The sequence below is a fragment of the Agelaius tricolor genome, unplaced genomic scaffold (genome assembly GCF_023055355.1).
Source record: "Agelaius tricolor isolate 1412-34295 unplaced genomic scaffold, bAgeTri1.0.p SCAF_10, whole genome shotgun sequence".
NCBI classification, from domain to species: Eukaryota; Metazoa; Chordata; class Aves; order Passeriformes; family Icteridae; genus Agelaius; species Agelaius tricolor.
This window is the reverse complement of record NW_027269270.1, coordinates 29,744,973-29,757,319: the sequence shown is the minus strand read 5'-3', so window position 1 is coordinate 29,757,319 and position 12,347 is coordinate 29,744,973. Positions and strand designations below refer to the sequence as shown.

The 12,347-nt window shown below is 39.6% G+C and overlaps 1 protein-coding gene across 4 annotated transcripts in view; it reads left to right on the top strand.

Moving 5' to 3' along the window:
• Window positions 1-12,347, top strand: part of ZRANB3 (zinc finger RANBP2-type containing 3) — a 43,668-nt gene that overhangs the window by 27,360 nt on the left and 3,961 nt on the right. For all 4 annotated transcript variants that reach the window (XM_071435412.1, XM_071435411.1, XM_071435410.1 and 1 more), the window contains 13 exons: window positions 9-137; window positions 985-1,104; window positions 1,761-1,880; window positions 2,367-2,546; window positions 3,452-3,604; window positions 4,233-4,701; window positions 5,637-5,831; window positions 6,297-6,379; window positions 7,836-7,937; window positions 8,784-8,926; window positions 10,345-10,476; window positions 11,269-11,656; window positions 12,004-12,135. In XM_071435412.1, coding sequence (XP_071291513.1) covers window positions 9-137; window positions 985-1,104; window positions 1,761-1,880; window positions 2,367-2,546; window positions 3,452-3,604; window positions 4,233-4,701; window positions 5,637-5,831; window positions 6,297-6,379; window positions 7,836-7,937; window positions 8,784-8,926; window positions 10,345-10,476; window positions 11,269-11,656; window positions 12,004-12,135 — 2,346 coding nt within the window. The remainder of the gene's footprint in view (window positions 1-8; window positions 138-984; window positions 1,105-1,760; window positions 1,881-2,366; window positions 2,547-3,451; window positions 3,605-4,232; window positions 4,702-5,636; window positions 5,832-6,296; window positions 6,380-7,835; window positions 7,938-8,783; window positions 8,927-10,344; window positions 10,477-11,268; window positions 11,657-12,003; window positions 12,136-12,347) is intronic.

Below are 12,347 nucleotides of genomic sequence, written 5' to 3'. Positions count from 1 at the left end.
CCAATTAGAATCTGAATGCCACTTTTGCAGAGTGGGAGAAATTAATGAGAAGTCTGAGATCAGATGCCACTGAAAGCCACTTTTCTGAAGTCATGAATCTGATCACACGCATGTATAAGGAGACAGCCATTGCCAAGGTGAGCCTGCAAGTCTTTCCTTAATATCCCTGAATTATCCAGTGTGGGTTTTTAACCTCATAAAATTGTTTTTATTGGCCAGAATGCAAGATGAGGTTATTTGGTTTGTTTTATAATCATGACATGGAGAAACACTTTCTTTTTCCCTGTATGGCACAGGAATAGGAATGGAATAGGCAGAACCCCATCACAATGAAAAAAGAAATCTGAAGACCACTGCAATGTGTACTGCATTAACTGTTGGTCACTGATAAATTTTGTTATTAACTGTCATCATTGCTTTAATGGCTTTTGCAAAAGATACTGAAAATTACATTTGACACAAAAGAATTCTATGAATGCTTAAAGAGAGCAATATTTTATGATTATGGTATCGTGAACATATCAAATTTATTCTTTCAGTTTTGATATATGGGTTTGTGTGTGTGGATACAGAAGTTCTGATTAAATATTATCTTGTCTGTTTGAAATATGTTTGTTTTTCTCAAATATGGATTAAAACATCAGATAATGATGTCTGAATTAAAAGGGGGTTTATCTACATCTTAATGTGGAAGAAGTGCCATGTAACTGTATGATCTTTTGAGGATAAATGTGTGTTTTTTCTCTCTCTGAAGGAGGAAGTTAGGTTTCTCAAAGACATCAAGTTGTGATACTTTTTTTAAACAAAATTAATCAGAATTATTTGATTCTTAGCAATGTCAGTGTTTGATAAATTCTTACATGGATAACAAAAGATATGGAAATTTACCTTTTTGTGTTACAAGGAATTGAAAGACATGAAAATAAAAAATGTCTTTTTGAACTTTTTGTGTGTCTCACTCATGAAAACACTCGCTCACTGCAGGCGGGAGCAGTCAAGGACTACATCAAAATGATGCTTGACAATGACAAACTGAAGTTCCTCGTCTTTGCCCATCACCTGAGCATGCTGCAAGCCTGCACAGAGGCAGTGATAGAGAGCAAGGTAAAGCCTTAACAAATGTGCACACAAACTCACCCTCACTTACACAAATGGCTGCCAGCTGGGTTTGAATTCAGCTGAACTGCACACCAGTGGAAGGATTTTATGTGTGTACAGATCAGTGCCACTGGATTAAAAGGGATCTGAAGAACTGCTTTGTGCTTCAGGATGATGTAAACACACTTGTATCTGGTATTATTATTATTATTATTATTATTATTATTATTATTATTATTATTATTATTATTATATGCTATAGGCAATTTTTTTCCAGATTTTTCAGTTTGCTTCTGTCTCTTTTTGATCATGGACTCTTAACTATTGCTTGCGAATGGTGGCTAACTTTGCTATTTTGTATTTTTATTCTTTTTAACTGTTTGGAATTTTAAAAAATGGTGTCATGGTAAGTCTGTGAAATATTCCATTTTAAAATCCCATGTTCATTCTATCTTCTGCTTTTGCAAACAGGGAATACAAAGTCTACACTTCTCTATAGAGAGAGTTGATTTTAAATCAAAGGGCAAAAGAGTGCTGGTGTATGCTGATCCCTGTGGCAGGAACAGAACAGCCCTTTTCCTATTTTTACTGGGGGTCAGGGAGGGATTGGCTCTGAAAACAGGCACTGATGATGTCATTTAGTGTCTGTTCTGATGTCACAGGCTCGCTACATCCGCATAGATGGGAGCGTTCCCTCTGCAGAGAGGATTCACCTCGTCAATCAGTTCCAGAAGGACCCCGAGACCCGGGTTGCTATTTTGAGTATTCAGGCAGCTGGTCAGGTAGGACAGAACAGAAAATATGAAAACTGATACACTTGAAAACTATAGCTGCTGAAATCATTGATGACTGAAGTGCTTTACTGAAGGCAGTTTATCTTCGTGCAATTTGTCCTTTGTAGACCCTGGGTTCATTTCTTTGCACTAATCATGTTAACTGTTCTAAGCCTCTGTTGAATTTGTTTGAGCTAAATGATGATAAGCAGCAGTATCTCATTCTTGAATAATTAGAAAAACTTCGTTTCTCTAAAAGCACTAGATTAATAAGAAATAGATGTTATTCCATAATGAAAAGCAATGTGCAGTCTTTGCACAATATTGAAATATTTTTTGAATCTGAGGCACAAGGAAGAATCAGTAAAATAAACCCATCTGCTGTTGAGGATCACCTCTTATTTCCATATTAAGATATCCTGTACAACTTTTAGCTTGTTAAAGTTTTTGTGTGTGGTATTTTTTTTAAAGAATACATCCACTTATTTTGCTTAGGGTTTAACATTCACTGCTGCCACTCACGTTGTGTTTGCTGAATTATATTGGGATCCAGGCCACATTAAGCAAGCAGAAGACAGAGCACACCGCATTGGGCAGTGCAGCTCAGTGAACATTCACTTCCTGATTGCCAAAGGAACCATGGACACCCTCATGTGGGCCATGCTCAACCGCAAGGTGCGTGTGCTTGGGAAACAATTTGAGATATTTTGTAGTGATACTCATGTTCTTCAGTGGCTTACAAGGCAGAGTATAAAAAGCATTGAATGTCTTTAGTCAGTTTTGTGTCATAAGCAGAATCTTTGTATAAAGCTCACAGTGCCATGGGGTCGAGGGGGCAGAGCTCACTGGGCTGGGGCTGCACTCCAGTGCCACAACAGTCTTGTTAATCTGGAGCACTCTCTGAGACAGTGATACACCTACAGTTGCTGATCATCAAAATGTCTGTGTTTGTCCTGATTTTGTGTTTTCTAGCTTTTTGCTCTTCATTCAGGATGCAAAAGATAATGAGTCTTTGCCAAGGGGAACGGGATGGTTCATATCCACAGGAGATAGTTGTTTTATCTTCCAGCTCTTTATTGCTATTGTTTCTCAGTCTACAATTTTAAGGCATTCAGGCATTCTGCTCACTCATAACAGCTAGAATTTCTGGTGGGTTGTTTTTTTAATTGAATTAATGTTGTGCCTAAACTAAGCTTCCTTTCTGAGAGGAAGAGGCATTCTCAGATAATTCTTTTTCAGTAGCTCCAAGATTACACTAATCTTTTCTTTGGTTGCCATTTTCCACAAGTATCACCCAATTGTTGTTATGGTTTAGGTTGGAAAGGTCCTTAAAGCTCATCCTGCCTGGTGCTTTATGAGTCTTCTCAGTAATTGAACATCACTCAGTAATTCAACATCACTTTGCCTTACAAGTTCTGTCACTAAATAATTCTGCCCGTATTTGTCTCCACTTGCCAAGCAGAACAGTGTCCACAATGTATATATTCTCTTTTATCTTCAATAAATACTGACATTTTGTGTGCAGCTTCACTGGTTGCAGTGTGCTAAATACAGCAGTTACCATTATTGTGTTCCTGCAGGCCAAAGTCACAGGCAGCACCTTGAATGGCAAGAAAGAGAAAATGCAGGCTGAAGAAGGTGATAAGGACAAATGGGATTTTTTGAGTTTTGCTGAAACCTGGACCCCAAATGAAAGTCTAGAAGATCCCCAAAATGAACTTTTATTTACACATGTAAGACTTGAAACATTGTTTTTTATGTTTCCTTTCATTTAAAAAAAAATTGTAGCAGCAATTTGCTTCAGGTTTCTGTGCACTTCAGACATTACTAATGGAGAAACATCAAAAAAGTAGGAAAAAGTAATGTAAATTCCATTTTAAAACTTAGGTGTGAAGTTGGGAAAAGTGCTCTGTGGGGAATAACTGCCATCTACATCTTCTGATGGTCCTTATGTTGTGTTTAGGTGACTGAGCCACCCTCAGAGTCAGATAAGACCAAGTAATTTCTGTTCAAATGACATCTTTGCTAACTGTGCTGAATTAATTGGACTAATATTTAAAACAGTGTTTGAAAACCTTTCTTTGTAAGGAACATCTTCAAAAAAGGCACTCAGCTTATCAGTTCTGTGTATCTGTTTTCTGGTAGTGCCATTCCAGAATTTCCAGGAGAATATTGAAAATACTGTTCTGGAATCAGGAGAGGAATGTTGAATTGCTTTTTCTGCTCACTGTTTGTTCTTGAAGTTATCTTTTGTGAAAGATATCTTTTGTTTAACAGTTTCTGATGCAGTCACAAGTGGGGTTTAGAGGTCTTCTCCAACCTAAATGATTCTGTGATTCCTATTCCTTTCCTCTTCCCCAGTTTGAAAAGGACAGACAGCATGACATCCGTTCCTTCTTTTCCCCCAAACCCTCCACAGAGAAGAAACGCAAAAGATTTTCTGGTGATGAATTATTATACAATGATTCAGAATCTTCTGCAGTCACAAAAGAAGAGGGTGCAGAGAAGAGCAAGGAAAACCTGCATTCCACAAGGATAAGTGAGGTGGAGGCAATTTGTGATGAAGATACTTATGAACATGAAGCCAAAAGAGCAAAGAGCAGAAGTGGATTGACCCCAGTCAGCTCCAGTAATAAAAAGAAAACACCTCTGAATGGAAAAAAGCCTTCTTTGTTTTCAGAAAAAAACAGTGAACTCCGTCCTTGTGGCTTAAATACTTCAAGTGAAAGTACAGATTTAAATATAGTTTGGCACTGCAGTGCTTGCACTTACACTAACAGTGCTCTGCTGCCTTACTGTGAGATGTGCCATTGCCCCCAGGGCAGGGATGGTGAGTAAGGGGTGCTGCAGAGGGAAAGATGCAGTTTTCATTTCAGTTGTGATCAGGCTCAATAAATACAATTTTTTAAACCTATGACTACACAGAAGTCCAGGAAAATATGATACTCCTTAGTCTTGCTTTCCCCAAAGTTCTTTTACGTGAGTCTAACTTGAAACAAGTGAAAAATACCCATAAAATGTTAACAGGTTGTAAATTCCATAAGGAAGAATATATCCTTTGTTTTGTTTGCAGCAAATGTCCCTCTCATCTTCCTTGAGGTTTATGGTTATTCTGAATACAATTAAACAGCAATGCTTTTCTTCACCTTTCAAAACTCAGCAGTGGGGTGTTGGAGTTTTATTAACTTGAGCATTGTGTATTTGTCATGAGAGGCATTATCTGGAAAATATGGCCTTTCTTTCTTTCTCCACCAGCTCACAGTAGATTTCTTTTACTAAATTTATTTAAGCTATCTGGAAAATTAATGAAACATTTTTATAAATATATGCCAATATTTGTCATTTCAGTTGCAAAGCAACTGGTAAGGTTCTTTTTGCTTCCTTTTTTATTTGTTTAAATCTCTGGGCTTGTTCAAATAAGGACAACTTCTGAGTTTCACAGCTGTAAATCAATGCCTTGGAAAACTACTTTGTGTGTTTATGGTATACAATAACTGTATATAATACAGAATTGCTAACTGCATTGTTTATTTCATATATATCAATCTCGGCACACAGGGTTACATAAATTAAAAGCTTTGTTCCATGTGTTTGTTCTCCTACCAATAAAGTTAGCTCTAACTTCCTAAGTGGTTGCAGCATAATAATATGAGAGAATGCAGTGCCATTTCTTTGTATTTCAGAGATGTGTTCCTGTCTCAGGTGTGTTATTAGGTGCCTGCCAGGTAACACAAATCATTGCTTTGCTTCTTTCTTTGTCTTCAGGTGAGAGAAATGGTGAAGCTCCCAGGAGCCAGACTGAGGAAGAGGAGCCCAGGAGAGATGGAGAGAGAGCAGAGGGCAGTGCTGAAGGCAGAAGAGGAAATCTGGGGGAACTGGGGGCCCACAAATCTCTTGAAATCAGAGAGCAGGAAACTGTTGGCACTGAAAAGGAAGAAAGCGAAAAAGGAAGTGGAGAAGGTAAGGTGGGACTCTGAAAGAACAATTCTATCCCATTGTGAAACTGGATTAAATGCCTCTGGCATGAAAAACAGCTTTTAAATAAAAACCTACACCTCTGAAACACAGAAGTACAAACACCAGCATGGGACTTTCTCTGGCCTGGGTCATTTGTTGAATTTGGATGCTGGATAAGCCCAGCCTTTCCACACAGCTCCTGGAGCAAACCAGAGCTGACTGACTTCAGGACTGTGACAAACCAGCAGCTGGGAATGTGGATGGTTTTACTGGAACTCAGGACACACACAGGCAAACAGATGATGGGTCATCCAGGAGAAACAGAAAAATAAAATACACAAATACCTTCAGAGTTTGCTGCTTGAGCTCTGCACCTTACATTGCTCTGGAATTAGATAAATATTATTTTAATGTCAGAGTAGAATGAATGAATAAAAATCTTTAATGCCAACATTTTTTCTGTTGTAGATAAATCAGACACATTCCAAATATATGATAGGCTTATGTTCTGTGCAAGCAGGAATACTGACAGAATCCACCTCTATACAAAGGTAAACCTGAAATATGCATGGTTATTGTTATTTTAAAATTGCAAAGGAGAATGTTGCTCTATGAAATGTTTCTGTATGCTCTCCTTTGTTATGTTTGATGTAAAAGCATTAATATTTTTGTATTAACTGAAATGTACTAAAATTAGGTAGTTTATCATTCTAGTTCTTTTTCTCAATGGAATTAAGTCATAATTCCTTAGATACAAAACTTCCAACATTTCTCCTGGTTTACAGGATTGGGCTAATATGTTAAATCATCTGGAATAGAAATTCCAGTGACAGTTGTTTAAAATTCCTTTTTATTATTAGTGACTTATCACAAAATAACTTGAATAGAATAACATTCAAAATTAAAATTAAAAATTACAGTAAATCCTGACACACTAAGTAAATAAAACATTGCCACCACATTTTCAGAAAGCCCAACATTGGTGCTATGTGTAAGTTAGTAATTTCTTGAATAAAGCCCATTATCATTAATTTGCAGTGGTGATTGGGTACAGAAACCAGCAGCTGGGAATCTTCCAGGTCATTATTCAAGGGAAGGTCAGGACTTGCCAATTTCTTCTTTCAAGTGATAGGAAAGTTCAGTGGGAAGATTTCTTCCAATTCACTGAGTGAATCAGTGTATTCAGGTGCCACTGAAGCAGCACAGATAACTGAGGGCAAGCCTTTGAGATAAGACATTTCTATGAGGCTGATGCAGCTGGGAAAAGTCAAAAAGAGTCCAAAAGTCCCCTTGAAGATTTGTTATATGTACTTACAGTGCATGCTGTGGTACATAGTTAGATGGACATACAGTGCTGCCTAGCTTCACACCTTGCATTCAGACAAAGATGCATTTTGGGTGGGTTTTGGGCAGTTGTCTGGTTTGGGTTCTGCTGGGATTAGAGATTCATGTGCCAGATACTGCACAAAGTCTGCTGAATGGTGAGAGCCCAGGGAATTCTGCTTTGACTCCTCTCAAATGCATGTGAATCATCAGTAAGTTCCTTGGCTAGATGTACCCACTGGGCAACTTACTCCTTTATAAATTAAGTGGAGAACTTCTTCAGACATTACAAAGAAGTATGATAAACAGTGTTCAAGAATTCTTATTTTAAATTGTAATGAAGTGACATTCTCCTATCTCCAATCATTCATTTCCCTTAGAATTTAGTCAAAGACGATTGTAATTTCAGTTTAATATAAGGCAGTTTGTGTGTCTGAACTATCTGCAAGGAAAAATCAGATCTATTAAAAGTTAAAATGTTCAGCCTTGTTACTTTTAGGTGGATTAATATGAATAATCTTCCTTGCATTTTTGCTGTTATCTCTGTGCCTTATTGTTAATTCTGGAAAAATTTGACCTTCAGGAACTAAATTTAGTAGGAAGGGAGGAGAATTCACTTGAAACAGATTACTTTTCTACATTGTGCTACATTGCATCTGTAAACAAAACTGTTTGCTTTTCTAGGATGGTGAACCACTCAATCATAATTTCATTCCACTGGACATACAGCTGGATAACTGGGAAGATTTACCAGAGACTTTCCAGAACAAAAAAAATCGTGCATTGGTAAGAACAAGTTCTACTGGCACAGCAATATAACATTTAATGCAGAAGAGGATTACTTACTTTTACAAGAATAAATGCAGAAGCCTCAGGATATATTCACAGTTTCATCAAAGCAATCTTACAGATGTTGATGTGAATATTAATTATGGAGTCTGTTACTCTGGCAAATTATTGTTCACATTGCAGTAGAAGGAATTAACCAGGCATCATTTCATTTCTCATTTACAAGATTAGTTACCAACTTTCATAAGTCAACAAAATAATTTCTTAAAGGTTCTGAATTAAATGGAACCACACTATAAATAAGAATGTTCTAGATGTATCAGAGCTTCAGGCCTGAGCAGGCTTCCACTCTCACTGTCCCTTTGGTCTACTAACAGTTTTCAAAGCAATGTCAGGCACAGCTCCACAGAGACACTCAGTTAATTTCGGAATAAAGATCCCATTCGTAATGGGGTTTGAGAAGAACACTGCAAACACAAGTACTTAAGTAAGGAAATCCAGCCTTAAACTGGATGGGAAATATTTTCTGCTTAACTTAAAATCTGATTTTCCAAACAGAAACCCATAATGTAAGAATAAAACTGATTCTTTCTGCAGGTTCTCCAGCAAGGTTGGAATTTAAATTTGTAATGGGGATACCTCACAGATTGAACCAGCTGTTGTGTGAAGCAGCTACTGAGTGGGTTCCACAGATGGGGGTGTGAAGAGTTACTTGAAAGCACCATCTCTGCTTGTAGGAGCTGTTTCCAGCCAGGCTAGAATGCATTAATCTATGGCACTGTTTTGCTGTAATTAGCTCTGTGCAAAGCCTGTCCTGCTGCTGACTGTCATGTTCTCTGCCAGATCCTGAGGTTTGTGAAAGAGTGGACTCATCTAACAGCAATGAAACAGAAGATTGTCAGAAAAAGTGGTCAGATATTCTGTAGTCCCATTCATGCTGCAGAGGAGCTGTCTAAAAAGCAGTCAGTGGGCAGCAGCACAAAGAGGTATGTGGGGCTTGGTTTTAATTCCTCCTACTAATTACTGCAGAAAGTTTAATTTATTTAATGTGGCCTTCAGTGGAATGCTGCTAAGTATGAACTGGCCATTCAGTGATTGCCTGTCACAGTTCCAGACAGGCAGCCAGGCCTGTTGGTGAATCTGCTGGCAGTGTCTCCTTCCCTGCCCAGCTCTGTGCCCTGTTCAGCAGCTGCTCTGGCTCTGCTGCACTGCATGTTTCAACATCTGGAGCTTGCCAGATGTTTTAAAAGGAAAAACCCTGACCTCAGGACTACAACAGAAAAGTAAGGTCAAAGCATCTTGTTCTCCCCACCTGGAAGCAGATATAAATCATTACTTGCCATCAGTGAGATAATGTTTTATTCATAATTCACAGCCAACCTGAACCCTTTCAGTTCCTGTTTTTTCTTTAAGCAGTTTTGTTCTCTCTGGATGACATTTCTCAAAACTGTGACTCTCTTTGCTGAGTGTCACTGAAAAGGGCTGGTGTTTGATCCATGTTAAAAACCTAAATGCACCTTTGATTCCCTTTCTTTTTCTGATGTGGTCTTCCTTGACAGACATTTGTAGCTTCGGTGTTGTCATTGCTCTGCACAGAACATGTCATGCAAACCATCTAAAACCTTCTCATTCCCTTCAATCCCTCCTGTTAAATTCCTCAGGGTGACTCTCTTTTGGCCGTAGGTAAGAATGAAGCAAATAAATAGTATGGAATTCCAGTAGTATCAGAAGCAGAGGGTAATGAGTGTTTATTAACCTCTTGCCTGATTGTGTCCTTCCATGAAGTATAGGAAAAATCTGTGAATGGTGTTGGAAAACCTACCAGGACCTACAGCGGCCTTGTAGGGTGGGGTCTAGGGTTTGGCAGATGTTCAGTTCAGAGATGTCCTCAGAAGAAGTTGTCTGAATAGTGGTTTCTGTGAAGCAATTTTAAGTTTTTAACTAAGAGCAGTTGTGTTTTACAGGGTTTCACATGAAAATAAAGCAGGGAGATCAAACATAAGTTAACAGAGCAAGGAGTCTTCCAGAGTTTGTAAAGCTCCCTGGATTATCCAGTGATAATCTGTGATGTCACTGTGATGTTTCAGTTAGGTGATGTCACTGAGACATCACCTAACAAACAAAATGCCTTTCAGATTTCACTGGCAGGCAGTATCAAATTGCAGTAATTTTTTAATTGTTATACACAAACCAAGTTACCCATTCACTGGTTAGAATTCACTTTTAGAAAAAGGTATTTAATATGGAAGTATATAAAGCACGTTTTGCCAAACTTTCTTCATTTCTCATCCAGAAAATGAGGAATGTTTGAAGAGAATGTGCTGTACCCATGTTGCTGCAGCCCAGAGTGCTGTTCCTCGAGGGACATTGCTCCCTGTGCTGACAGCATTTGTCACTCTCTCAGGTATGTGACCAGGGAGGATGTGGCAGCAGCCTCGCTCTCCAAGGCCAGCAGCAGCGGGGGCAGCGTTCGCCTCATCTCCAAAGAAATGGGGACTTCTCTGGACAAAGGTGCTTCTCCTAAACCATCCACAAAGTAGGTTTATTAATGCAATAGCATGATTAAGTTCTTTTGCCACATTTTTTTAATGGTAGTAAAATTATTTGCTATGAGTGTCTGCTTTGCTGAAGTACAGTAGTTAGATAAGGAACTTGCTGTAGTGCTAATGAGCTCTGTTTTATTCTTTTAACAATTTAGATTTCATCTGTTGTCTGCTGACAGAGCTGCTAATTAACTGAGTCTGACTAACATAAAACAAGAGAATAGTTACGTGATTCAGTGAGAGAAAAGAATGTTAGTTCAGCCCTCCTGTGAGGTCAACATCAAATTGAGGACACCAGATCTGCTCCTATTTTGCCTCAGAATTAAAAAAAAAATGGTAACAAAGAAGTGAAAATTCCAAATGGGAATTGCCCTTTTAAAAAATTTCCTTAAACAAGCACCGTGTGTCCTACTTAGTTTTGAGTAGGAAATTCATAGGCGGCCATGGAGATTGTAAAGAGAAATGTGTTTGTATGTGTACATGCCTGATAGAAATCACCATGTCTTTATAAATACAGCATTATTTCAGCTAATAATTCGGTGTAGTAAGATGTGCAGAAGAAAAACCTGCCTTGTTATATTGCCAAATTCTGTTTAAATGGAAACATAAACCGAGTGAAGGATTTGCACTGTGCAGGTATCAATCTGAGCAGGGTATTATTTCAGCTAAAATGATTTTTCAGAACATAAAAAGTTCTAATTGAAATACACAGTGCATAAACCCCCCATGAAGTCGCTGCTGAATACATCACTTATCCAGAGCTGTACTTTGTTCTCTGCCATCAGATTACTTCCAGAAACTGGGAATGATCCCTCAGCCCTTCCTCCAGGGCAGACTGACGCCAGGGGCTCCTGCCTGTCCCGAGGGTATCTGCAGGCCCTGGACAAGCAGGGCACCCCGCTGTGTCTGAGCTGCCAGCAGCCAACAGCTCAGCCCCCGCCCGGCTGCCCGGCCTGGGACACGCGCTTCTGCTGCCACGCCTGCCAGGAGGATTTCTCCATCCGCTCCAGCCAGGGCTACCTGCGCTCCAGGGTGTTCCAGATCGAGCACGGCGTCTGCCAGGCCTGCCACAACAACGCCCAGGAGCTTTTCCTCAGCGTCAGGGATGCACCCAGGAGCCAGAGGAAGCAGCTTCTGGAGAGCTCATGGATGTCTCACCTTCCCCTTGGGCAGGTGATGGTTCTGGGGTTTCAGCAGGAACAGCTGGTCTGTGTATAGAGAGTTCAGAGACAGCCAAAAATGTTCTTACAGATTTAAGATAGAAAGGTAACCTAGCACCAACAACAGAACAAGAAAATCAAGTCCTTAAAAACAATTAACTAAATCCTGTTGTCTTCTAACATCTCTAAAAGGCATCAGAGCTCTGTTTCTGTAGGGAGGTGCACGTACAGCCAGTTTCTTTATCCTTTATCCTGATGAAAACTGTAGCTAGCTATTTCCCAGAATTTCTTTGTTCCTACAGTAGGATGTCCATGTAGCTGAGGAGTGTCTCAGCCCTGGCCTGTCCTTTTGTGCTGCAGCTGAATGAGATGATCAGGAGCCCGGCGGAGGGGCAGTTCTGGCAGGTGGATCACATCCAGCCCGTGTACAGCGGAGGAGGACAGTGCTCCCTGGAGAACCTTCAGACCCTGTGCACAGCCTGCCACAGAGAGGTCAGTGTGTGGAGCAGGAATGCTGGCCCTCTCACAGGAACAGCAGGGGGAAACTGCACTTAGGCTCCTCCTCAGCCCTGCTCCAGAACCCCAGTGCTCACAGCCTCTCCCTCCCATACAGCCAAGGTGGAAATGCAGCATTAAACTATTACAACATGACAGTTTCCTCTGGATTTGGGGAAATAATGATAAACATTTGCATTTCATCATGC